Here is a 26,554-nt window from a genome sequence, read left to right as displayed (position 1 = left end):
GCCAAAGTTTGGGGATGATGAATGGAGGGAGAGCCCATTACTGAGTGAGGTTTTGTGTGAGGTGCCCCTGCCCTGGGAGGCAAAGATTTAGTTTCAAATGAACATTGTTAAAGTGAGAGGTGTGGGCAAGAGGGAATTCCATCCCTCTGCCTCAGAGGATGGGCCCTGCGAGCCCAGGAAGAAACTCCACCCTGGACCCCTCATGGGGTGGCAGCCCAGGGATTTCTGTTTGGGTTTGGGCCCCTGGGGTTTCTCCCTTGCTGTGTTCCCAGTGGTCCCTGACCTTGAACTCCACCCTGGTTCTCAAACCCCATCTCCCTGCCTCTGTTTGGGGCTGTCTCTGGATCTGAGTTTGTTCCTGAGCTGAATAAATGTTTTCCTGAGCAGAATCCCATCTCGTTGGTGTCCCATGCCTGTTCCTGGTAACTGTGGCCTCCCTGGACATGATCCTGCGGCCCCGGAATGGAAGACCCTGCAAAATCAAGCCCCCCACCCCCTCAGACCCCCCAAATATCAAACAATTCCCATAAATTTGCCCAAATTCCCCCAAATTCCCTTAATTTTTCCTAAATTATTCTTTTTGTCCCACTCCAAGACCAGGTGCCTCCACTGGATCTCGGGGACACCCCCAGGAATTTGGAGGGGGTCTCTCCCCCCCTGCCACCTCCAAAACCCCACCGCTTTTGGGAAAAAAAAACCCAAACAAAATTCCTTGGATTCAAGGGGGAGTTCCCCAATTTTTAATGTATTTTTTGGGTTTTCCCCCCAAATTTTTCAGTTTTTTTTTCATTTTTTTGCCAGTTTTTTTTGGTTTTGGCATTTTTCAAAATTAACTTTTTTGAGGGGGGTTCCCCCAATTTTTTTGGCAGGGTCCCTCAATTTTTTTCTGGGAATTCAACCCCTCCCTCGATATATCCTTTGTCCCCCTCCCCACAAATTGGGTTGAGGGGATTTTTTTTTTTCCGTTTTTCTTTATTTTTACCTTTCCCCCCCCCCCCTTTTTTTTCTTTTTTCCTCTTTTAATTTATTTGTACTTAATTTGGGGGGCTGAGGGGCAGGAATTTTGGGGAGGGGTCACCTGGGGGGGGCTAGAAAATTTGGGGAGATGCCCATCCCCCCAAAAAACAGGAAAAATCACAGGAATTCTGGTGTTTTCCCCCCATCCCAAGGTGTGAAAAATATGAAATAAAAAATTTACATTCTCAACTTTTCTGGTGATTTTTGGGGAGGGAGTTGTGATTTTGGGGGGTTGGGTTGGGGAGGAGTTGCTGGTTTTTTTTGTAGGGGAGTCTCCTAGGTTTTGGGGTGGAATTTGGGAATTTGGGGGGAATTTGGAGGTTTGGGGGGAAATTTAGGGTGATGGGGAGAAACTTTGAGGGTCCTGGTGGAATTTCAAGGTTTTAGGGCAGAAATTTTAGGATTTTTTTTGCAACATTTGGGTGTAGGTGGAGGAAATTTGGGGTTTTAGGGAGAACTTTGGGTTTCTTAGGGGGAGGATTTGGGGTTTTGGGAAAGAAATTGGGGTTTGGGGCGGAAATTTGGTGGTTTTGGGGGAAATATGGAAGGGGGGGAAATTTTGGGGGTTTTGATGAATTCTGGGGTTTTGAGGGGAAGTTTGGTTTGGGAGGAAATTTTGAGTTTCGGGGTGGGATTTTGAGTCTTGGGTGGATTTGGGACTTTGGGGGGAGTATGGGGGTTTTGGGGGTTTTGGGGTGATTTGTGAGGAATTATGGTATTTTTGGGGAGGAATTTGGTGGTTTTGGGGGGAAATTCAGAGGTCCTGGGGGGGTTCTGATTTTGGGAAGGGGATTTGGGGAGAATTTTTTGGGTTTTGGGGGAATTTCGATTGATGGGGAGGGGTCCTGATCCCAGTGAGGAGGGGCATTTTGGGGAGGCATCCTGAATTTGGGGAGGGGTCTCAGGGGGGATTCCTGATTTTGGGGTGGATTTAGGGGGATTTTCCAGTGATGGGGAGGCATCTTGGGGGTGGGATTTGGGGAAGGGTCTCATCAGAGCCCCATCCTGAGCTGGAAGCGGGGAGGATGTTGGGAGTGGAATCTGGGGAGGATCTGGGGGGAGATTTTCCAGCCATGGGGAAGGGTCCCGATCCTGGGGCAGTTCCTGAATTTGGGGAGCAGTCTGGAATTTGGGGGGGTCTCATTGGGGCAGCAGGAGGGGCTGGAAGCGGGGCACGATGTTGGCGAAGCCGCTCTCCAGGGGGGCCGTGGGCAGCTCCTCGGGGGGTGCCGGGGGTCGCGGCCGCAGGCGCTGCAGCAGCGAGGTCAGGAACAGGAACAGCTCTGCCCGCGCCAGCGCCTCCCCCAGGCACAGCCACTGCCCTGTGGGGAGGGGGCGTCAGCACCGCCCCACCCCAAAGGGTCGGGGGACCCAAAAGGGTCTGGGGGTCTCTAGAGGGGCTGGAAGTCCCAAAAGGGGCTGGGGGTTTCAGGGGTTGGGGATTCCAAAAGGGCCGAGGGGATTCTAAAGGGTCTGGGGACTCTGGGGGCTACGGGATCCCAAAAGGGTCTGGGGTCCCAAAAGGGTCTGGGCTACCCCAAAAAGGGTCTGGGGGGTCCCTAATGGGTCTGGGAGCTTTGGGATTGGGGTCCAAAAATGGTCTGGGGGTTTCAGGGGTGGGGGTCCCAAATGGGTCTGGGGTTGCACAGCCCGAGGAATTTTGGGATTCCAAAAGAATGTAGGGTCCCACCGCAAAGGAATTTGGGGATTTTTGGTATTCCAGAAGGATTTAGGACCCCACCCCAAGGATTTATGGGATTTTTGGGGTGCCCACTGGCCTAGAAGGGCATAAAGGCCTCGTTGCGCTGGAACTGACCCTGGTCATCCAGGAAGTTCCCAGGGTCAAATTTTGGGGATTTTTGAAGGATTTGGGGTTGTATAGGACCGAGCTCAGCAGGGGGTAAATGTCTGTGTCCTGTGGGGTCAGGTGTGGGGCCAGAAGGGTCATTTGGAGTCAGGTGTGGGGTCAGAGGGGTCCTTTAGAGTAATTTGGGGTTATTTGTGGTAATTTGGGTTCATTGGTGTCATTTGGGGTTACTAGGGTGTAAGAGACAGTCTGAAGTTTCCCTCATCTGCCCCACAACCATTGCAAGAACAGAGACCGAGACCCTGAAGACCCCAAGGGACTTTGTGCAGGGGTTCTGGCCTGGTTGAGGTGGAAGCTTGCCAGGTGATGGTTTGCAGGTGTGCTTGTTGTGCTGTCAAGGTACACTGCCTTCATTCCTGCTGCTGAGCAGGGACTTGTAAGGAGCGGCCTGTTCTGTACCTTACACCTGCTTCCCAGAGCAAGGGGGCTCATCACAATAGCCGAGGAATTTCCCCACCTCTTGGCCAGCTGCCCCTTGCTTTGAAACAGACTGTAAAAATGACTTTTCCAAGTTACTTTCTTCAAGAGAGATCTCCCCATGGAAGAAGACACCAGCGACCCTGTCTTGTCCATTGGTAGCTATAACCCCCCACTTTTATTTTCTTTGCATTTTGCCTCTTTATCCCTCTCTCCATCTCTCTCTCTCTCTCTCCTCTATTGCATAACCTTTGTTGCTGGCACTAAAATAAAGATGCATTAGTGCTGTTGTGATTTAAACTGAAATCCCTGGTGTCCTTTTTGCACTCTGAGATCAAACAAACCTCTCACAACTTCCACTTGTGTTAGGGGATTGTGACACTCGGGAGCGGGGTGACCCAAGGTGTGGCTTAGAGCAAATGCTCCACGGCACAAGGATATTGGTAGGCACATGGTGGAGACAAGGATGAGGAGGAGACCTCCAGTATGGGTTCCAAAGGCTTTTACTCGGCAAAAATGTATACTCTGCTCAGTTTTGGGAGCTTGTCTTACAGCAGCTAGAGAAACTTGCTTTAAGCAAAAAGGTGAGGAAAGAACTAGAATGGACTCCTTTCAAAACCCAGTTGAAATTTTGCAAAAACAATTAGATGACAAAAGGAATGAGATCCATCTCTTGCCAGTGGCCCAAAGAGAGGAATGGGTTAAAAATTCAAAGAATGCTTATTCACCAAAGAAACAGTGGGGAGGGAAACCCCTCTCATTAATCAAATTTACCCTCAAAAAGAACTAACTGATGAAAAATTGTGGGGAGCACTGCTGTCCTATCTTGAAACCTTTCATTAAAACAGAATATAATCATATCAACGATGAAGATCTTGATTTGCATACAACCACTAAAGAAATCCCGTACACTGCTGCTGAATTGGCTGAGCTGAAAAAGGAGTACGGGCGTCTCCCTCACGAGTCAGAGACAGAACACATACTGCATCTCTCACCAGAGGAGATCAGATTTGACTGACAGAACAAGAAGCCAGTGGGTACTGGGGACATGGGGTCTTCTCAACAGCAGGAGACAGATGTAACCCGTGGTCCCTAACTCAGCACGCAGCTCATTGGGCAGCAGGGCTTAATCCATTGGAAAGGGGAGACCCTGGAGCTATAGTTGGTACTCCTGACCAACTACTGCAAGACATGCACAAAGCTGCCTGCTTGCAAATGATACATGACAGAAAACTAACTACTGGCTATGAATCACCAATGCAATTACCTGTGAAATGATGACCCCTTTAATTCGAGGCCTTCCAGAATCACATAAACCTACAGCAATTTTCCTTCAAAAAACCATAGCAGCTAGAACTCCTGTTGTTGGCACTAAAATAAAAGTGCACTATTGCTGTGATTTAAGCTGAAATCCCTTTGTGTCCTTTTGCACTGGGAGATCAAACAAATCTCTCATGATTCCCGCCGGTGTTAGCGGATCATGACAGAGCCCTCAGCAATCCAGGCAGCAACACAAGCAGCAGGACACAGAGGGCACTTCCTGGCTGGGACAGGGCTTGTGGCTTCAGCAGAACCACCAAAGGCCAAGGGGCTTCTGGCCATTTTCCCTGCACCACTGCATGCCTGGGCAGCTTGCAGAGCACAAGCCCCCTTTTCCCCCTCTTCCCCTATGCCCCACACACCCTGGGCAGCAAAAGAAAGGTCCTGGGAGTCTGACTATTATAACATACCCTATATTATTTACATACTAAAGCAAAACAAAAAAGAATAGAACAATCTTGAACAAAAAACGTCCCTGCTGGCTGCTCATGTGGCCCCAGCAGACAGAGCCTCCCAGATCAGCTCTCTGCAGAGCTCCAGCAGCGCAGCCAGCTGAGGCCCGACAGACGAGGCCGTGACCTCCATGCCCTGCGGAGCTGATCTCGCAGCCTCTGGAAGGTGGAGATAGGAGCGTGGTCTCCTGCCCTGAGAAGGCACAAAGTCTGAAGTGCCAGGCTTCCAACCTCCAGGCTGCTGTCACATGCTGTGTCTTCAAGGGCTGGAAGAGAGACGGACAGAGCCACGGTCAGATCCCAGACCTGCGGGGGCCCACGGAGAGCCCCCTGCCAGGGCCATCCCAGCCGGCTCTTGCCATGGCCAGCAGGGAGCAGGGACCGAGGGGATCAGCCCGAAGCTGCGGCCACGAATGCCCCACGTGCCCCTGAAATCTCGGTGTGCTCTGCCCACACCGCCCCTCATCCACACAGGGAGCAGAGCCCTCCACAGCCAGGCCAGGGCTTGCAGCTCCCCCCGACAGCCCCGCTGACAGCCCGCTGCCCTCACTCACCCTCACAAATGAGCAGCATCTCTTTCTTCTTCTCCCTCAGGTGCTGCCCGGCCATCCCTGGGAACACAGAGCCTGTCAGGGCCCCGGCGGCACAGCTCCCTGCCAGCGGCGCTGCCAGCCCTGTGGCCACACGCCCTCTCGCCCCGGCAGGGCTCAGCCCGGGCCCTTGCCGCATCCTGACTCAGCCCAAGGGCACGGCTGCCAGAGGCCGGCAGCAGCCCCGAGGGCAGCCGGGGCTCCAGGGCGCCGGGCCCGGGTGCCGCTGCCGGGGCAGCAGCCGGGGCCGGGGCCGAGCTGCGGCGGGGCGGGGAGGGAGCCCGGGTTCGTGGCTCACCGATGAACCTGATGGCCGCCTCTCGCAGGGGCTCCTGTGGGCTCTGCAGGTACGGCAGGGCCCGGCGCAGCTGCTCGGCCGCTCGCTTCCTGTCCTGTGCCAGCTGGAGAGAGCGGCAGGAGGGAAGGGTTGGTGCGGGCTCTGCCCCTCGGCCGGGCACTGCCTGCGGCCAGCCCCGGCCTCCCGTGCCCGCCCAGCCCTGAGGCCCGGCCAGCAGCCGCTGGCGCCGGGCTCTGGAGGGGGCAGAGGGCCGGCTGCTGCCCGGGGAGCCGCGGTGCCACCCCGGCCCGCAGCCCCAGTGGGCCAGGGCTCCATCGGCACCCGGCTCGGGGCCACAGGAGCCTGGAGAAGAAGCCGTGCTGCTCCCGGGTGCAGCACCGGGCAGGGGCGCAGCTGCCAGCCCCACACACTGGGCACCGGGGACAGGGAGCTTCTCCAGGCTGAGGCTGGGCCGTCCAGGCCGTCCTTACCAGGCCTTCGCTGAACTTCCAGAGTTTCTTATCCAGCTGCAGCATCTGTTCAATATCTCTCCTCTTCAGGAATCTGGCTGAAGAAAGCAGCGTTTCCTGGGACACCTGGAGAGCAGCAGAGACTGGAGATGGCCCCACAAGCCCAGGCACAGGACCCGCATTCGTGTGCCAAGGCCTGGAGGTGCCAGGGCAGGAGGCAGCCGAGCCCTCCCAGGGTGCCACCGGCAGCCCAGGTGTCCTCACCTCTGCCACATGCTGGTTCTGCTCATGGCAGTGGAAGAAGAGTGGGAGCAGGCTCTGGCACACGTATGACTTCAGGGCCTTTCTTCCCTCTTCCATTAATAAATCTATCATCTTTTTAAATACAAACATGGAGCACAGCTGCACCTGGCTATCATCCTGTATGAAAGGAAGGAAAAAAGACTTCAGCACTGGGTGCTTCGGGCCCCCTTTGGTCTGGCCTGCGAATACACAGGGCACAAAGTGTCTGGGCAGCACCCAGTGGCCATGGCTGAGGGCACAGAACCTTACATTGTCAAACAGTGGCAGGAGCACCTCAGCCAGCTGCCGGGCTATGGGGATGGCTATCGGGGCACTATTATACAGGAACAAATATTTGAGTAGAACCATGGTCATCCTGACCACGTCACTATCATTTTCCTGCAGGAGCTCCAGCAGGTTTTCAGTCAGGCTCCACATTTTCTTGGCCTGTGGGGAAGAGAAGTCTGTGAAACCCCACCCTGCTGCTGCAGGGCCCAGAGGCCAAAGGCTGGTCCTAAAGCACTTGGGCAGCTGAGCTGGGAGGCAGGAGAGCTGGGAGCAGCTGCCTCAGTGTCTGAAGCTCAGCTAAGCCCAGGGACTGCGTTCCCCATCCCTACGCTGCCCGCATGGCTTCAGCCACTGCCCCCTTCTCACCATCAGGGGATTCTTGCCAAGCACTAGGAGGCCTCTGAGTGCCAAGCGTTGCCTCTCCCTGCACTCGCTCTGCAGATGGTTTGACAGGATGTCCAGGGTGCTGTCAGTGCATTCAGTCAAGTCCAGGCACTCCAGGACCTGAAAGGCACAGGGCAGTGACAGGGGAGCTGGCTGGCAGGAGACCGGAACCACACAGAGCTGGGCCCTGGCAGCAGCACACAGCACGGGCAGCCAAATCCCAGGCAGCTGCAGCTGTGAGAGGTCAGAGAGCTGGAAAGCAGCTGGTCTTCAGGCTCACCTCTACAAGGAATGCCAGGGCAGCAAAATCCCAGAATGGCATCTCTTTGCTGAGCAGGCTGAGCAGGTAGAATGCTACCCCAGAACACAAGTGTACGGATGAAGAGCACATTTCTCTGAATGGAGGAAAAAGGAAGCAAAACTCTGAGCCAGCAGCAGTAAAGCTGTCCCAGGAATGACTCACAGAGGGCTGATCTTTCCCCACCAGCCTGCAAGGGGACGTGGGCCCTTGGGGAGGTGGCAGCTCTGGGGCACCCTCCTCTCCCAGCCTTTTGAAGTCTCCTTGCTTGTTCCTTGGTGCCCACAACCACTGGGATGGTGTGGGTCACCTGGACACACAGGGCACAAATGCCAGAGGCAGTGGGGAGAAGGGGGTCTCACCTGGCCAGCAGACCCACGGCATAGTGGTGGGTGTCAGCACAGAGCAGCGTGTCCCAGCCACACTTGCGTTCCACTTCCAGAACCACATGGTCACACCGGAGAAGGCAGAGCAGGGACTTCAGGGTCTGCACTGCAAACCTGTGTGCACAGCAAGGCCCACGTCACGCTGGGAGCACGGGCTCCTGCCCTGGGGACATGGCAGGGACAGGAGGACTGGGATGGAGCACCTGCTGGGGCTGGTGGCAAGGCCGTGTTGCTTCTGGCATCTCTTCCAGAAGGTATCAACTTCCTCTGGCATATCCAAAGTGCTGAAGAACACTTGGAAGAGCAGATGCACAAAGAGGCAGGGGAAATACCCATTCACTACACGTGGGACACAGGGCACCTGAAGGAACTTCCACATCACCACAGTTGCCTGCAGAGGACAAAGCACCCTGAGACAGCGCTCAGTGCCGAGGTGTCTCTGTGGCAGGGCCTGAGCGTGGCAGGGAGAGGCTGGGGGAGACACAGGGGGAGCATCGGGCCTGGTGCCCCTGAATCTGCCCCTAGGCCAGGTTTCAGCCCGGTGCCTGAGGCAGGGAGATGCAGTGGGGGAAGGAGGAAACAGAGCTGCTGAAGACACGGCTGGCCATGGGGTGAGCAAAGGCCAGTTGCAGAAACTCACAGCCAGGGCAAAGACACCCGTGTTGTCCCCATCGGAGGTGCACGTGCTGTGCTCTGGCCAGTTCCCCAGCACATCAAGGAGTATCTGCACCACTGGCTCCACAGTCCTGCTCGAGCACATGACCGTCTTCCACATGGTCATGGCAGCTCTGTGGGGTGACAGCTCTGTCTCACGGGGGTCTCAGACACATCCCCGTGGCCTGGGCAGCAGTGGGGGGGAGCTGAGCTGGCTGCCAGCTCTGCCTCTGCCCGCTGCCCCTCACCAGCAGCAGCACCCAGGCAGCCCAGCCCTGCGGGGACAGGGCCCTGAGGGGGCATGGCATGGCAGCAGGCTCAGGGGCCGATGTAGCAGGGCTGGGAAAGGGAGCAGCCAGAGGGCCCTGGAACTCTCTGTTGGTCAGACACCTGGGCCAGGCTGTGCAGGCTGATGGGCTGGGGAGCCCTGAGCCCTCTGGGCATGTGGGCCCCGTACCTGTCACACGTTGGGGCCACACGCAGGAGAGCAATGACCACATCAGCAGGCTGTGCCTCAGTCAGATCCAGCAGTGTCCTGCCCAGCCTGTGCTCAGCAGACTCATTGGCCATGAGCCATTGGTGGATGTACCTCACCATGGCAGGCACCTGGAGAAGACACAGGGAGACTTGGAAAGCTGCCACAGGGAGTCAGGAATGTCCCCAGCTTCCCCAGAGAAGTGCTTCCCTTCTCACCACGCTGCAATGGCCTCAAAGGCTTAGAGTGATCAGCAGGCATGGCTTGGGAGGCCAAGCGATCCCTGGAGGATCAAACCCTGGCCACAGGCTGCTTACTTGCTCTGGAATGGAAACACCCTCCTCCAAAATCAATTCCAGCATGGCAGCACTGGTGTCGGTGGTGTAGACATCACCGTTTTCCATGGACCCAGTGCCCATGGCACTGGTCTCTTCCTGCCAAATGCACTTGATGAATTTGCAAGTTAGGCAGGAGAAGGAAGGGTGGGAAGAGAGGGATATTGCATGGAGAGCTCCAAGCATGGTGCTGGGGGGCTGAGCAGTGCCAGCAGGCCCAGCCCAGGTGGGGATGGCTGCAGGTACCTGCGCTGTTCTGCGGAAGAGGCCACCGGCAAGGTCCTGCTCTTGTGTCTGGTCCATGGCTGCATCTGTCAAAGAGCAGCCAGAGCTGAGGGGCTGCGGGAGAGGCCGGAGAACGCAGCCCAGCCCTGCACTCCCCAGGCAGGGACAGCCCTGGGATGCCCCAGGGGATGGAGTGTGGCCACTGCTGGGGGGGTAGCCCCAGGCCTTCTTCCATCCTTTCTGTGGGCACGTCTCCAGAGGACGGGAAGGGGCGGGAGGGAACGGAAAGGGACAGGACGTGATGGGATGGGATGTGGCCAAGCTGGCCCAGCTCTGCCACTCACCCTCCTGCAGTGGCTGGAACTCCTGCACCTCATCAGTCTCCTGTGCTGGGGCATCTCCAGGGCCTTCTTCTTCCTCCTCCTCCACCCAGGCCAACTTGGGCACTCTTGGGGGTCGCTGCTCCATGACAGTGACTGGATTGATGGTACTTGCAGGAGGGATGGCTCGGTAAAGCTCCAAGTCACCAAGTCCTGCAGTCGTGCCTGGAAGGCGCCTGCAAGACTGAAGTCCTGGCAAGACTGCAGGACAGCAAGTCCTGCACTCGGGTCTTGAGGGCTCCTGCCACAAGGACAGGAGGCTCCTCGTCAAGGATGGTGCTCTGGTCTCAAGGGCAGTGACTGCAGGGATGGGTGATGCCTCGGAAAAGCTCCGGGTCACCAAGTCCCACGGTCTGCCCTCAAGAGCACCTGCAGAAGAGAAACCTCAGCAAGGCCACAGGTCAGCAATTCCTGTGGTCTGGCCTCGAGGTCACCTGCAGGAATAATGGCTCAGAAAAGCTCCGGGTCAGACACAAACGAGTGCGCTGTGCGGGGGCTCCTCACAGCACCGCTCTGGCGCGTCCTGTCCCGTCGCGTGCACCGAGCACTGTGGCGTGGTCCTGTCACCGCCAGCTCCTATGTCACCACGTGTCACAAAGGGCCCTTTGACACCCTGTCCATTTCCATCCCATGGTGATCATGTGTCACAAAGGGCCCTTGCACACACTGCCACATGCTCTGGGGCCACCCCCATCCCCCCCTGAGTGGCCCAGGTTGGAAGGAATCCCTTGCCCAAAGTGTCTAAGACAGCCTGACAGGATCTTTAGGAACACCTCAAACCATCAGCAAACGCTGCCCTGCTCTGCAGGCTCAGGGCAGCAGAAGGAGCCCCCAGGGCTGCCGACGCAGCCACAGCAGGAAGGGAACGGGGCCTTGCACAGAAGCTGGCACGGCCTCCTTGGGACACATCCTGGCTGGTGGCCATTCTAAACCCACACGTGTGACACAGACAAGGGACATCTGGTCCAAGGCACGAAGAGTCCACTAGAATGTATTTTAGCACATTAGAAAGACTTGGGAGGAATCCCAGAGGGTCATTTTTTGAAGCAAAGTGATCTGATTAAATACTATAACCAATGGTAGGCTTGGTAAAAATTAGAAAGTGGTGAAAATGGACTGCCTAATGGAACTTTAAATGATCATCCACTGTTACAGTTGATGTTATTTTTAAGAAAAGAAGACAAATGAGACCAAGTGATATGTGCAGACACTTTTTTTTACCCTGAAGAATAAACCTGAGTGGCACCAAGAATATGGCTTTGATTTGGACCCCCAGGAGACTTTGGTCCTTCCTTTGGAAAGAGATAACAGGTGGAAAATAAAGAGATGTTGTTCAGCGTGTAGTTTAGGGCAGAGATGTTTGAAATTGGCAAAAAAGCGCGAGGAAGACACTGTTATAGATGTCCAAGACTCACAGCCGAGTTATTCCAGGCCAGCTCTACCTTCCCCCTCAAGCAACCACTCCTCTCCCTCAATTAAATGACAGTGAGAATGAAATGAATAATCCTGGTGAGGGGACAAGTGTGGGGATGCCAGTGACAACACGTACAAGGAATAAAACCAAGAAAGCTTTGCCTTTAGTCACCCCCTTAAGGCAAGAAGTGGGTCCCACAGGAGAAGCTGTGTGGGTGAAGATCCCCTTTTCTACTGGTGACCTGAATAACTGGCAGGAAGAAGTTCATAATTATAGAGAAAACCCTAGCAAAGTGGCAAAAAGATTGGAGTTAATAGTCAAGAACCGAGACCCAGACTGAGGTGATTTCATGATGACAGCGCTAAGGAAAACAGATAAAGAGTTGGTGATGAAGATGGTCAGAGCACATGTGCAGGGAGAAATTGCTAGTGGAGCCTTACAAGGTACAGTGGACCAGTTGTTTCCTATTGTAAACCCTTTGTTGGGCCCAAATGATGCAAACAACTATGAGATGTTAACTAGATACTGGGAACTGTGGGGGCCAAGGAAGCAGCCAATACTGTAGCCACTCTCCCCTGGAGGAAGAGCCCATAGGAGGCTTTCACTTACCACTCTCCCCCAGAGGCTAAAGGCCTCGATGGGGAGCTTTTATTTTTACAGCCACATGTTAAGTGGTTCCCAACATGTCTTTCCCCCTGTATGCATATTATTTTTACCCTGTTGGCCCTTCCCCCTTGTTCCACCCCTGAATCCTCTGACCATTGTCCCTGTTGCTCCACCCCACCCCCTGCTTTTCCTATATAATCCCTGCTCTCACTGAGCCCGGGCCAGTTGTTGTCTCTGGGACCCTTCAGGAGAGAAGAATAAAGACCTCCTTGGAACCCCACACGGTGCCTCCCGTCTCTTTTCTTTGGCAGCACCTGAGGAACAGCGGCCATTCCAAAAGCCCTTTGAAGGGCTCGCAGCTGAATCACGGGGGCAAGGCAAGCGTGCCTGTGCGCCCAGGGGAAGTGCCACAGGAGACGCTTCCCTGGGAAGGTCGCGGCACCCTGACCACCTCCGCTCGCTGCGACAAGTGGAGCCCCAACAGGGAGCTCTGCCAGCGGTTCCCTGGTTCCCTGGATCCCGGGAGAAGTGTCTCCTGCAGCACCAGCTGCAGAAAGCAAGTCACTCTCGGGTCTGTCACTTCCCTGAGGAAACCCCCTCGCGTTTTAGCAAGGGCTATCCAAGGGGACACCGGGACACCCCTAGGACCATCTGGGGAGCGAGGAGAAGATCTCCCGAAGGACCAGTTGGTGGGTGACACTGTGCCCAGCAGTTTTTGTTCACCCAGTGGAGGTGGAAAAAGCTAAAATCGGGATTTGGCCTTTCTGGGAGGGTTTTGGAGCCAGTTTTATTCCCATGGGGAACAAAATCCTTCCTGGTTTTAACCGATCCCTTTGGAATGCTGCACACAGCTCACCTGGGCTGGGAAAAAATGGGAAAAAATCTGGGAAAATCATCGATTTCCCACTTAACAGCTCCATCCCTTTGGAATGCTGCACATGGCTCACCTGGGCTGGGAAAACCTAGAAAAATCCTGGAACACACACCTGAGGGAGGGGTTTGTTAATCCTGGCTCATCCCAGGAACTTCCATTCCTCAATCCTGGGTTAAGGAGTCCCCCAGTCTGGGAGTGCCTATGACACCTCCTAAAAAAACATGTCCTTGCTTTTCCAAGGAAATTCCTGGATTATTTTCCATCAGGAAATTGGGTTAATTAAAGTGCAGCTTTTTCCACCAGCATTCCAGCCCTCGTCATCCTGGCAGTTCCACGAATCTCTCCCAAGCACAATTCAGATTTCCTGGGCCTGAGCACCAACATCTGCAGTGGCACAGGAAACTCACAGCTCATGGGAACAAACTTTCTGTGTGACTTCAGAGGCCACGACAAACCTGAGTGGTTTCCCTCCCGTCCCCCAGCCCTTCCTGGCCCCAGGGGCTGATGGCATTTGTGCTCCCTCAGGTTCATCTCCCCACAGCAGCACCATGGGGGTGCTGACGCCTGCTCTGGGCAGTGCAAACAGGGGCTCCTGAGCCAGTGCTGCCGTGTCTGTGCCTGCAAGGATGCGGCACCTCTCTGAGCTGGGGGAGAGGCCAGGGCTGCACAGGGGGGATGTTGTTGGCAGCTCCATGAGGACGCTCTGGGATGCTGCCCTGGGGTGTCCAGCACAGTGGGGATGGATCAGCCCCTGCTCTGCTGCTCCTTCCGGTCTCCCCCAGGGACCTTGCAGAGCCCCAGCCATGCTGTTTGCCCCCAGCCTGCCCACGACCACCCTGGGGCTGCTCACGGGGGTTTTCTGTGCTGAGCTTTGGCCTGGGCGTGTTCTTGAGAGAGCCTGGGCAAGGAGCCTGGAGCCCCCAGGCCCTGCCCTGAGGCGTCAGCGCTGCCCCAGCAGTGCCCATGGCCTGTCCCTGCTGCAGCCCCGGCACTGCCACCCCCAGGGCTGTGCCCGGCCCCGAGAGCACTCAGGCCCTGCAGCAACACCAGGGCCAGGAGGGCAGCGGGGCAGTGGCACAGGAGCAGCACTGGCAACACCAAGTGCTGCTGCTCCTGGGCACTGCTGCTGTGCCAGCACTGATCTGCTCCAGCTCTGCACACAGACACTGCTGCTGCAGCTCCAGAGAAGGGAACAAAAGGGGGATCTCTGCAGAAAACTTTGCTGGGAGATCCTTTAGTTCATTTAAAGCCACCAAGACCTCAGCTCCATATTGACACAGTCTGTGGCCACAGGGAAGGTGGAGAGAAACAAAATGAGAAATGGCACAAACAATGACATTTTATTGAAGACAATTTTAAAAAGTTGAACAAAGAAAAAAGAACCTCCAAAATGAAACCAAGAAGTATCAAAGATGATTTTTCTTACAAGTGATTTGCAGAAATTGGCCAGCAGTTTAATGTTTCTGAAATGATCCAGTCATCAGTGTCCACACTGCAGCCTTGAGCTCCTGGTTCCTCAGGCTGTAGATGAGGGGGTTCAGGGCTGGAGGCACCACTGAGTACAGAACTGACACTGCCAGATCCAGGGATGGGGAGGAGATGGAGGGGGGCTTCAGGTGAGCAAATATGGCAGTGCTGATAAACAGGGAGACCACAGCCAGGTGAGGGAGGCAGGTGGAAAAGGCTTTGTGCCGTCCCTGCTCAGAGGGGATCCTTAGCACGGCCCTGAAGATCTGCACATAGGAGAAAACAATGAACACAAAACAGCCAAGTGCTAAAAAGGCACTAACAGCAAGAAGCCCAAGTTCCCTGAGGTTTGAGTGTGAGCAGGAGAGCTTGAGGATCTGTGGGATTTCACAGAAGAACTGGCCCAGGGCATTTCCATGGCACAGGGGCAGGGAAAATGTATTGGCTGTGTGCAGCAGTGAATAGAGAAAGGCACTGGCCCAGGCAGCTGCTGCCATGTGGGCACAAGCTCTGCTGCCCAGGAGGGTCCCATAGTGCAGGGGTTTGCAGATGGACACATAGCGGTCGTAGCACATGATGGTCAGGAGATAAAACTCTGATCCAAGAAAGAAGAGAAGGAAAAAGAGCTGTGCAGCACATCCTGAGTAGGAGATGTCTCTGGTGTCCCAGAGGGAGTTGTGCATGGCTTTGGGCACAGTGGTGCAGATGGAGCCCAGGTCAGTGAGGGCCAGGTTGAGCAGGAAGAAGAACATGGGGCTGTGCAGGTGGTGGCTGCAGGCTACGGCGCTGATGATGAGGCCGTTGCCCAGGAGGGCAGCCAGGGAGATGCCCAGGAAGAGGCAGAAGTGCAGGAGCTGCAGCTGCCGCGTGTCTGCCAATGCCAGCAGGAGGAAGTGGCTGATGGAGCTGCTGTTGGACATTTGCTGTGGCTGCACATGGGGACCTGCTCATGGATAAAGGACAGTGACAAGTCTGGAGAGGCTGCTTTAACCCAAACCTGGGCCATTCCCTGTAGACTGTCCCGCTGGGATTCACCCACCCTTGTTCCTGCTCTATAAAAATCTTCACCCAGGTCCCTGACTGAGCTCCAGCTGTGCTGTCTGAGTGTGCCAGGAGCAGCCAGGCCTGTGCCTGGGGGCTCTCCAGGAGCCATCCCTGCCCTGCTGCCCTGGGTTTGTGGCCATGCGGCAGAGGGACAAGGCTTGATATTCAGGATTTGTCAGGGGAATCACTCCTAATGCAGAAGGGCTTGTTGCCATCTTTACTCCCATTTTTAAAAGACATTGAGAGCAGGAAGGAATTTTAGACATTCTTTCCCTGCCCACAAATCATTCCTGGTTCTCTGAGGTCAGAAATCTCCAGTATTTCTGCTGCACTCAGAGTTTGCCACTGAGAGATGTGAGAGGCAAAGGATTCCCTGTGGCTTAGGGAAGGTGAGGGGCTGGATGGGCTTGTTCCCAACTGCCCTGGGTTTGCACCTTTGGCTGGAATCAGAGCACAATCCCACTCCTGTGTCACCCTGGCATAAACCAGACCCTGCCCAGAGCAGAGGGATCCCTGAATGTCTCACCCTCTCTAAAGGTCTCTGGGCAAGGTCTCAGCACCCCCCTCTGCCAAGGACACTCACGGCTCCCTTGGCAGAGCCAACAGCATTTCCTCAGCTGTGGCATCTCTGCCCTTCCCCGTGGGACATTCAGGGAACTCTGAGAGGCTCTGGCACAGATTTGCAGCCAGGAGGGCAGCTCAGAGCTTGGAAGGACACAGCAAGGAAATCCCCAGGTGTGCCCATGATGGGATCTCAGGGAGGGAGGCTCAGCTCCTTCCCCTTTCCCATGGACTGCTTTGCCCACAGCCCCACAGGTCACAGGGAAGCTGGGACACCCCATTCCCATGGACACACCTGCCTGGCAGCAATCCCAAGGGCAGGGCCTGACTCAGCTGCTGCAGATGCCAGAGGCTCCCTGAGAGCCCCAGATATCAATGACAATATCAGAGCAGTGCATTTAGGCTGTTTAGGAGGCTCCCAGCAGAGAGACTGAGCACCCAAACTTACAATTCTGGCATCTCTGTAAATGTTCAAACATTACTTTGCTGATCCTGGTGTGTCCCCTTCAACTCAGAATGTTCTGTGATTCTGGGATTACAATTCCTCTTCTGCTTCTCTCATCCCCCTGCTGTCTATAATTAAAAGAGAGAGAAAAAAAAAACCCTTTTGCAACAGTGTTAGAACAGTAAAGTAAAAACCAGACCTTTATTGGAAACTTCCAGGTGTCACAGTGGGGATATGGTACATCCGGCCCCTTATCTCGACAATTAATTAAGGTTGATTAATTAGGATATTTAACAGAAACATTCAATTAGAGATTCAGCTGCCCCAGTTACACACCTCTGAGTCAACCCATTAGAGTAGGTTCAAGGGTTTCTTTTCCCCACTCTTTATTATGACTGCTCGCATTCGGGTAAAAGAAGAAAATATTCTTCTTGTAGCTGCTCTTTCTGATGATAAGACTATACAGTATTTCAGGAATGTATTTAGAGGGGCAGTTTATTGTTCTAAAATCTAAGAGAAAGGTTTGGAAACATACTAGAGTTAATTAAGGATAATAGTTATATAAGTATGTACTAGTAGTTTAATAGAGTTAATTAAGGATTATAATTTTATAACTATATAGAAATAGTTTACAGACCTAAAAATATATTAAAAAATTATAAAAAGCAAAAATCTTTTTGTCATCATCCCAGCTTTCCCACCCTGCTTAAAGCAAGAAATTGAAAACAATCTCAGGAAAGCTCCTGATCTTGACAGCAATCCCTGGCTCACCTTCTTTTGGGAAGTGTCCTCTGGAGCTGTGCCCAGGCAGGTCTGGAGCTGGGAGCAGCCCTGCCCCACACAGCCCCTCTCAGCAGCAGCACCTGCCCTGCTCAGGGTGGCTCCTTCCCCCCACAGCTTCTCCCCAGCGCTGGGAGCAGCTCCCCGGGCCGGCTGAGAGCTGTCCCTGGCAGGCAGCAGAGTCCCTGCCCCAGCACAGCGCCCTGGGCTGCAGGACCCTGCTCTGCAGGACAGCCCTGGGCACCCCTGGCTGCTCTACACAAGGGACAGGCAGAGAATGTACTCACAGAGTCTGTAGGCACTGGCATGTTCCAGCTTGAGGAGATGCCTCCAGGAGCTGCAGCTGCATTGTCCTGCAGCCAGAGGCTTCCTGTGTCAAGGGCTGGCAGTGATTCTGCCCCAGGCACTTCTCAGCACCTTCCCAGCCCTGACTGATTGAAGCTCTCTGTGCCTCTGGGCTGTGCCCAGGGTGGCTGCAAGCAGTGTCCCAGCCCTGCTGGGCTGGCAGAAGAGCTGCTCAGGAAGAGAAATGTGCTTTTGAAGCTCTTCTTGGTTTCCAGGAGCTGCCTCTGTGCCAGGAGCCCGGCCCAGCTCAGCAGCACAGACACAGCAGCAGGACTTTAATGAGCTTCTTGGGGCTTTGTGCTGAGGCCCTGAACATCAGACCCTGAGAGGGAGGGGAAGAAAGCTCTCAAGAGCTCCAAGTCAGAATCCAACTCCAAAGTTTCTTTTCCTTTTAATGGGTCCCACTGAGGGACATGACTGAGAAAGTGTCCCCAGGCCCCAGGCAGAGCAGAGAACTGGAGGCACTGATGACAGCTGGGGACAAAGAGAAGCCAAGTCTTGGTGCCCTGGGCCACAGCAGCCAGTGCTGTGCCAGCAAGGGCTGTGGGGAGACACCTTGTCCTGAGGCCCTGGGTCTTCCTGGCACAGCCCCAGCAAGGCTGGCCACTGTCACCCCCTTGGCCTGCCCTCAGCATCCCCCCTAGCCCACATGCCAGTGGCCTCAGGGATCTGCTGGAAGGAGTCCCTGGGGAGCCTTGCTCAGGAATGGCCCTGGGGGGCTCCTTCATGCTCCCAGGGACTGCAGCTTTTTCAAAGGACTTTGGCTTTTGCTTTGGTGTCTTTGAGAGCTTTGTGCAATCCTGGCCTCCAATTATCTGCTGTAATTAGTCCCTTGAGAGGCTTTGTCAGTAACAACATTCAGTGGGGCTCATTAATGCTTCAAAGTACTTCAGGTTCTTAAGGTACTTTCCTTTTTCCTTCCCACCCTGAGTCTCTGAGAAGTTTGTGCAATCATGGCCCCAATTATCTGCTTTAACGAGTCCCTTGGGAGCTTTGCATTGACACTCAGTGGGGCTCATCAATACTTTGAGATACTCAGGGGCTTTTTCAGTTACTTTGGATTTTCCTTTCCACACTGAGTCTCTGGGAGGTATTTGTGCAATCCTGGCCTCCAGTTCAATCCTCCAAGGAGTCCATGAGGAGCCTGTGCTGGGGATGGACCTCAGTGGCACCCATTACTGCTTTGAGAAACTTTGGGCTTTTCCACTGACTTTGACTCCTGGAAAGGTTTGTGCAATCTCCTCTCAGGCCCTGAGGTTCAAGGGCTCAGCTCCAAATGCACCACAGGGCTCATTAGGATCAAACAAGTCCTAACAAACCATGGCTGTGCCTTGATTTCCCTCTGGTCTGGTGCAGTTTCTAGGAAAGTTTCCTACAATAGTTATGGAGAAATAGTTCAAGGAGCTTCTAAGAAATGTGTATTCCTATTTTAAAGGGTGCCTTTTATTCCTGTTCTCTTTAGAGCAGAGGTGATTGCAGCATTCAGTGATGGATATTGATCCAGGATCTCTCCTAAGGAGGTCTGGCCAGGTCGGAGAAGCTGTGCCTTGAGGTCTGACCCAGTGTGGACAACCTTGCTCCACATTCCCCAGCCCCATCCTGTCTCTCCTCCCTCACCTGGGACCTGCTTTGCTCACAGAACTGGCTGCACTCAGGCAAAGAGGGGTTTTCCTTCTTTTATTTTTGCAATCTAAAACTGCTGAGTTTCCCCATGGAAAACAGACACCCTCCTCAAGTGTGTGCCAAGCCCAAGGTGCCACCAAGGAGGTTCCCCTTCCCCAAGGCAGAACCACACATGGAATGTTTCAGACACACAGGGAGTTCTACAATAAACACGAACCCAGAGTTGGCTGAAGGCAGAATTAGAGCAGCTGCTGAAGGACAGACAAGCTTTGAACTCCTTGCAGCTGAAAGCACCAAGTGGGTTGTTGGGAGGTGTGTGAGTGAGGCAAGAGTGAGGGAAGGGAAATGCAGAGAGCCCTGGAAGTGTTTCTGTGCAGACAGGCTGCTGCAAGGGCAGCGTTGGACTTCTCTGGGGGAAACTGTGAGGGGAGGTCAGGACAGAGTGACCTGCCCAGTGACCTCAAGATGTCACAAAGCCACCTGGGATGTCACAGCCCACTCAATGTTGTCACACAACCTGTCCCGAGATATCACACCACCTTTCTGTGATGACACATCTCTTCCTATATGCCACAAAACCACCTCATTATGTCACATAGCGTTCTGTGATGTCACACAGCAACATTTGATGTCATAGTTCACTCTATGATATCACAGTCAGCACTGTGATGTCATACAACCTGTTCTGAGATGTCACATGGCTCTTCTATGATGTCACTGCCCACTCTAGGATTTACTATCACAACCATGTGGTGTCACAGTCTGCTCAGTGATGTCACAACCTTCTCTGTGTTGTTGTACATCTAACCTTTGGGGTCACAGTCCTCTCTGTGATGTCACAACCCACTAAGTGATATCACCCAGACCACACTGTGATGTCATACAGCCACACTGCGATGTCACACCCTGCTTTCTGATGTCACACATTCCACTCTGTGATGCCATAGCTGCTCAGTGACCTCACACAACAAACTCTGTGATGTCACAGCCCCATCTGTGACCTCACACAACCCACTCTGAGCTGTCACACAGCCCCTTTCTGACATCACAGCTGCTCTGGGGCTCCAGGACACAGCCACAGAGGTGCTGCTGTGACACAGCCCCCTCTGGCACATCCCACAGCCCCTGCCAGTGCTGAGCCCCTGGGAGCTCTGTCTGGGACTGCTGGTGTCCCTGAGCTGCCCTGGCAGGGCCCCAGCCCTGCTGGGCTGTGCTCAGGAGCTGCTCCTGGCCAGAGCTGTCTCTCTGCAGCGCTGCCCTTGCCAGGAGCTGCCTCTGGGCCAGGAGCCCGGCCCAGCTCAGCAGCACAGACACAGCACCAGCACTTTCATCACCCTCTCGGGCCTTTGGGGCTCTTGGCATCACACTCAGTCCCTCAGAGTGTGCTCCAGAAACTTCTCAAGAACTCAAACACAGGCAGAAACACTGAAGTTTTTTGCAGTTGAAATGAGAGACACGAGTGAGAAAGCGTCCCCAGGTTCCAGGTAGAGCAGAAGACTGGAGGCCCTGATGGCAGCTGGGGACAAGCAAGGGAAAGGTGTCTGTGGTGCTGAGCAAAGCTGGATGTGTTTCAGGAATGCCAAGGGCCAAGGGCTGAGCCCCAGCCCCTGGCAAGGCAGATGCTGTCCCTCCCTCATTGCTCAGGGCTCTTCCCGGGGCACTGGCATGTGGGGATGTGCAATGCCAAGGGCAGCACCATGGGGCGGCCCCTGCCAGGCTGCTGAGCAGGGACAAGGAGGCAATGAGGCCCCAGGGCTGCCAGGGTCACTTGTCCCCTGCTGGCCTCAGGCCCAGGGCCAGCAGCCATGGCCAAAGGGCTGCACAAGTTGCCTCTGGCAGGGCCTTGCAGCTGCTGCCCATCCCTGTGCCCTCTCCAGCCCAGGCTGCCCTGTGGTGTCCATGCCCTGCGCCTCTGTCCCTGCAGGCTGTCGTCATCCCCCGGCTGCCCCACCTCGCTGGCCCCTTCCTTTGCTGACAGCTCTGTGTATGTCAGAAGGATCCACCATCTCTGAAACCACTCTTTAAACATCTCATGGCTCTCCTCCACTGTCCTCAGTCTCCACCCCACAGATTATACAGCTCGTTTTTCCCTATATAGTGGTCATGTGCCCGAGGCCTCCAGACCCCTCTTTGGCAGATCTCTGAGTTTTCTGCAAGGTGTTTCCAAATTAAAATCATCTTCTCATAGTGTAAGAACATCACCAGAGGACAGGGCCAACCCGACCTCTCTGTCTCAGCAGCTTTTTTCAGGGAGCAATCCTTGGATATATGAAATTTGGGAGGCCAAATTAAAAATGGTCCCTGGACAAGAAAACCAGTTCTTTTCCATGGGGAGGAAGGAACAGAGCCCCACAGTATCAGGGGCAGTTGTGTCGGGACCACCAGAGGCCCAGTGTATTTGTCCTGGTTTAGGGCAAATTTGGGAGAAAACCTCCAGTGGGGCTCCCCCCGGGAAGCAAACCCACGTGGCCCTTTTTTCCCACCCCCCAACCGGTTCGGGAAGAGATTTCTCTGAGAGAAGTGGAAAAAACCTTTTTATTTCACAGGCACAGCACTACCCAGCACATAAATGAACGATATCAAATTAAAAAACCTCTTGCCGTTCAGAAAAGATGACAAACTTCAGAGGGTCTCTTTCCTGTGGGTGTTCTCTCTGTTATCAGTCCCTCTGGCGCTGGAAAATGCCGCTGCCCAGGCTGGGCTCCCAGTAGTCCACGGGTGCAAGCTCAGGGTGCTCCCCCGATTCCCCAGTCCAGAGCAGGTTCGATTTGTTTCAGAAAAACGGAAAGAAAACAGTCCAGGAAGACCTCTCTGCTCCGGCTAGTTGGAAAGCCAAGGCGATCTGTGTCTTGTTGTCTGTCTGTGCTGTAGTCAAAACTCCTCATGCGGGGGAGCAAGTACAGCCTCTGATAACAGACTCGGTGCTTCTTTTTCACTCACTTTTATTCTCAGATGGAATTTTAAGAATGCAAAACCTGTGTCTGGGTTAGGTGGACAAATGGGGATACAATTTAACATCATAATCAACCCAGGACACTTTCTCTCCTGGGGATGTTGTGAGCACGGAGATGGTCACGGCTGATGGGGTCGCTGAGAATCCCTCGGTGTCGGCTGGAGCGTGATCGGGTCGCGAGCTCGCTCAGCAGCACTCACAAGGTCTTATCTGGGGTCGCCAAAATGTTAGCATTCAGGAACACACATAATCACAGAATGATTATGTAAAGGTGCTTTATTAAGAGCTCTGGGTGTCAGGGGTACACAGACCCAAATCTGACCCTTCTTGGTTTTGAGTTGGACATGTTTTTATACTCTATCCTTACATATAACTTACATATTAATTATTAAATTTACATTGTTCTATTGTAAACATTGTTTTTACCCAAGCATGGATTTCTCGTGATCCCCCCCAGCCCCCTAACATTGTTCCTCATGTTCTTTAAACAATAATTATATCTAATCACATCTAGCAATTGTATTATTTATGCACTACACAGGTGCAGTTTGACATGATCTATAGCAAGCACAAGGCCTAACATTTCCCACGGTCTACTTTTCCCAGGGCTTGCCAAGCCGAACTTTCTTTCTAAGTCCCCGAATTTTCTAAAATTTTATAACCTTTTACTATCAACCCCACAGTCTCCACCCACCCACCGGGAATCGCAGAACTCCAACCAGCCCTGCTCCCCACCGTGGCCTTGTCTGGCCTGGGGGGGAGGAGGCTGAACCAGAGCCCTGTTAGCTCTTCAAAAGCCAGAAACCAAAGAGAAAGAGAAATTCCCGGGCTTAAGTTTTATGGGGTGGTGTTCACAGGTTGATATCACTTTTCAATGGGCAAAACTACTGTCAGTTCTCAGACATGGCCAGGTATTGGCTAGGAGAAAAAACTCCCATCAGCCTCCAGCCACCTTAACTTCCTTAGCTGTTTCTCATTTTTTCTTAAATGTCAATCTATCACACACCAGCACAAGTGACAGCCCCCGTGTTCCCCTCTCTGTGACACCACAGCAGTGACAGCCCCAGTGTTCTCCTCTCTGTGACACCACAGCAGAGACAGCCCCCGTGTTCCACTCTCTGTGACACCACAGCAGTGACAGCCCCCGTGTTCCACTCTCTGTGACACCACAGCAGTGACAGCCCCAGTGTTCCCCTCTCTGTGACACCACAGCAGAGACAGCCCCCGTGTTCCACTCTCTGTGACACCACAACATTGACAGCCCCAGTGTTCCCCTCTGTTTGACACCACAGCAGTGACAGCCCAAATTTCCTCCTCTCTCTGACACCTGTTGTGGTTTTAAAGCATTAGTTTAAAAATCGCTGGAAAACTTAGTCATTTTTTCCTGTGAGATGTGGATTATGAGAAGGGCAAAAGAAGCTTAAAACTTAAAAGGAATAGAGTAATTTTATTAACCAAACTACAAGGATAAGAAACCAGAATAAAACTTCCAGAAACCCTTTTTCCCCACCACCCTGTGCTTCCTATCTTTGGGAACTGACAACATAGAGGACAAAAAAATACCTGGTGGTTAAGACGGTAGTAACTTTGCCATAGTCTTTTCACCAGTTTTTGTCGAGAAAAAGAAGTTCTCTTTTGGCAATCTATGGATTTTTCACATGAAAACCATTTTCTCATGGCTTCCCATTGCTCTGACGCCAGTTGCCCCGAAAACTCTGCCATCAGTCCTTTCCTTCCATTTCACACCACTCAGAGCTGTGTTTGTGGGCCATGATTCAAGGGGTGTCATTTGAAGAATGAGATCTTCAAAGGCAAAAGTTCTCTTCATTTGTCTCTGTGATCATCTCTGGAAACAGAAATTTTTGCTTTGTCTGTTAAGAGCCACAAATCTTCAACAACTCTCACTTCTCCTTTCCTCTTCCAGCATCTCCTAGGATTACAACGACTTCACCCTTTACTCAGCTTCATCAATGAATTACTTTTGCTCACATCTACACTTTGAAATACTCCATCCCCCAAAATACTGTTTCATGAATTCAAGGAGTTTTTTCAGGACATGATTGTCCCTCTCCATAGCTTGAACAAAAGAAAATTTCAGCTTATTCAGGCATCTCCTTATTCTCTTCCCATCTGAGGTTGAATTCCTTCCCTCGCTTGCTTTGATAGCTGATGCTGTCTCTTTATGTGTTGATCCCTCTGTCTTCCCCTCTCTCTGGAAAAAGGATTAATCTGCAAGTCTCATCTGGCTAGTGAAAGGGTTAAACTCTTGCCCAGGCCTTGATCTCTGCCGAGGCAGCGGCTGGAGCTGCTTCTCATGGAAGATTTTTGGTAGCTGCTCTGGAGGAGTGTGGCCACTGTCTCAGCACGCCGCAGCTCAAGAGCTTTCCTTCCCCTTCCTTGGCAGTCTCTGGTGAAAGCCAGCAGCATCAGAAACTGAAGCCCAGCCAGGAACCAGCCTGGCCCGGCAGCCCCGCTGCACAAGGCTCAGTGAGCCCTGCGAGGGCTTCAGCCCCTCTGGGAAGGGGCTCCTGTCACTTCACAGTCTCCATCCCCCGCCAGGAACCGCAGAACTCCAGCCAGCCCCGCTCCCCGCATGGCCTTGTCTGGCCTGGGAGGGAGAAGGCAGAACTGGAGCCCTGTTACCTCTTCAAAAGCCAGAAACCAAAGATAAAGAGACATTCCCGGACTTAAGTTTTAAAGGGTGGTGTTCACAGGTTGATGTCAATTTTCAATGGTCAAAACTACTGTCAATTCTCAGAAATGGCCAACGATTTGCCAGGAGAAACAACTCCCATCAGCCTCCAGCAACCTTAACTTCCTTAGCTGTTTCTCTTTTTATCTTAAATGTCAGTCTTTCACACGCCACAGCAGTGACAGCCCCAATCTCCTTCTCTCTGTGACACCACAGCAGTGACAGCCCCAATCTCCTTCTCTCTGTGACACCACAGCAGTGACAGCCCCAATCTCCTCTCTGTGACACCACAGCAGTGACAGCCCCAATCTCCTTCTCTCTGTGACACCACAGCAGTGACAGCCCAAATCTCCTTCTCTCTGTGACACTACAGCAATCACAGCCCCAGTGTTCCCCAAGTTGTGACACCACAGCAATGAGAGCTCCTAATTTCCTTTTCTCTGTGACACCACAGAAGTGAGAGCCCTAATCTCCTTCTCTCTCTGACAACACAGCAGTCACAGCCCCTTTGTTCCCCTCTCCGTGACACCACAGCAGTGACAGCCTCCATTTTCTCCTCTCAGTGACACCCGCTGTGAGCAAAGCAGGGAGCACAGTGCCTGTGGAAAATCAGGCTGCGTATCTTTCTCAGTTTCACCTGAGAAAGTGTCCTGGGAAATCAAAAGGAGGAATTAAAACAATCCTCAGAGATAGAAGACAGCCTTGCAGGTGCTGTTTGTCAGTTTCTTTTTTTCTTGCAAGAGAAGGTCGAGGGGTGGTGCACCCCACTGACCGATGATGGTGATATGTTAGTTTACTAACAAATAAGAGTTTTACCTTTCTGTACTTTCACATATTGGTCTATAAAAGATGATCTGAGGTAATTAAACTCGCTTTCCTTTTCAACTCATAAGAGAGTCTGTGTCGTGCTTCTCATCGTTCCCAATAGCATGACAGGAACCCTCAAAAAATGCATCAAAAATGGGGAACTCCCCCTTGAATCCAAGGGATTTTTGGGAATTTTTTTCCCAAAAGCAGCAGGTTTTTCAGGGTTGCAGGGGAGGAGAGACCCCCTCCAAATTCCTGGAGGTGTCCCAAAGACACCGTCTGCGGAGGCAGTGGAGTGGGACAAAAAGGGCATTTTAGGGAAATTAAGGGAATCTGGGGGGATTTGGGTGAATAGTAGGGAATTTTGGGATTATTGGATGTCTGGGGGGTGGATCTCAATTTTGCGGGGTCTTGCGTTCCGGGGCCGCAGGATCATGTCCAGGGCAGCCACAGTTACCAGGAACAGGCATGGGACACCAACGAGATGGGATTCTGCTCAGGAAAACATTTATTCAGCTCAGGAACAAACTCAGATGCAGAGACAGCCCCAAACAGAGGCAGGGAGATGGGGTTTGAGAACCAGGGTGGAGTTCAAGGTCAGGGACCACTGGGAACACAGCAAGGGAGAAACCCCAGGGGCCCAAACCCAATCAGAAATCCCTGGGCTGCCTCCCCACGAGGGGTCCAGGGTGGAGTTTCTTCCTGGGCTCTCAGGGCCCAACCTCTGAGGCAGAGGGATGGAATTCCCTCTTGCCCATGCCTCTCAATTTAACAATATTAATTTGAAACTAAATCTTTGCCTCCCTGGGCAGGGGCACCTCACACA

General features: G+C 53.4%; 1 protein-coding gene and 1 pseudogene across 1 annotated transcript; one reads left to right on the top strand and one right to left on the bottom strand.

Moving 5' to 3' along the window:
- Positions 1-26,554, top strand: part of LOC131586386 (zinc finger protein 850-like) — a 166,095-nt pseudogene that overhangs the window by 12,156 nt on the left and 127,385 nt on the right.
- On the bottom strand, positions 14,466-15,398 carry LOC131586230 (olfactory receptor 14J1-like). The gene has a single exon (XM_058853124.1). It carries the CDS (start codon positions 15,396-15,398, stop codon positions 14,466-14,468), a length of 933 nt encoding a protein of 310 aa, XP_058709107.1.

The sequence above is a fragment of the Poecile atricapillus genome, chromosome 19, assembly GCF_030490865.1.
Source record: "Poecile atricapillus isolate bPoeAtr1 chromosome 19, bPoeAtr1.hap1, whole genome shotgun sequence".
Classification (NCBI taxonomy): Eukaryota; Metazoa; Chordata; class Aves; order Passeriformes; family Paridae; genus Poecile; species Poecile atricapillus.
The sequence above is the reverse complement of the archived record's forward strand: the minus strand, read 5'-3'. Positions and strand labels throughout refer to the sequence as shown.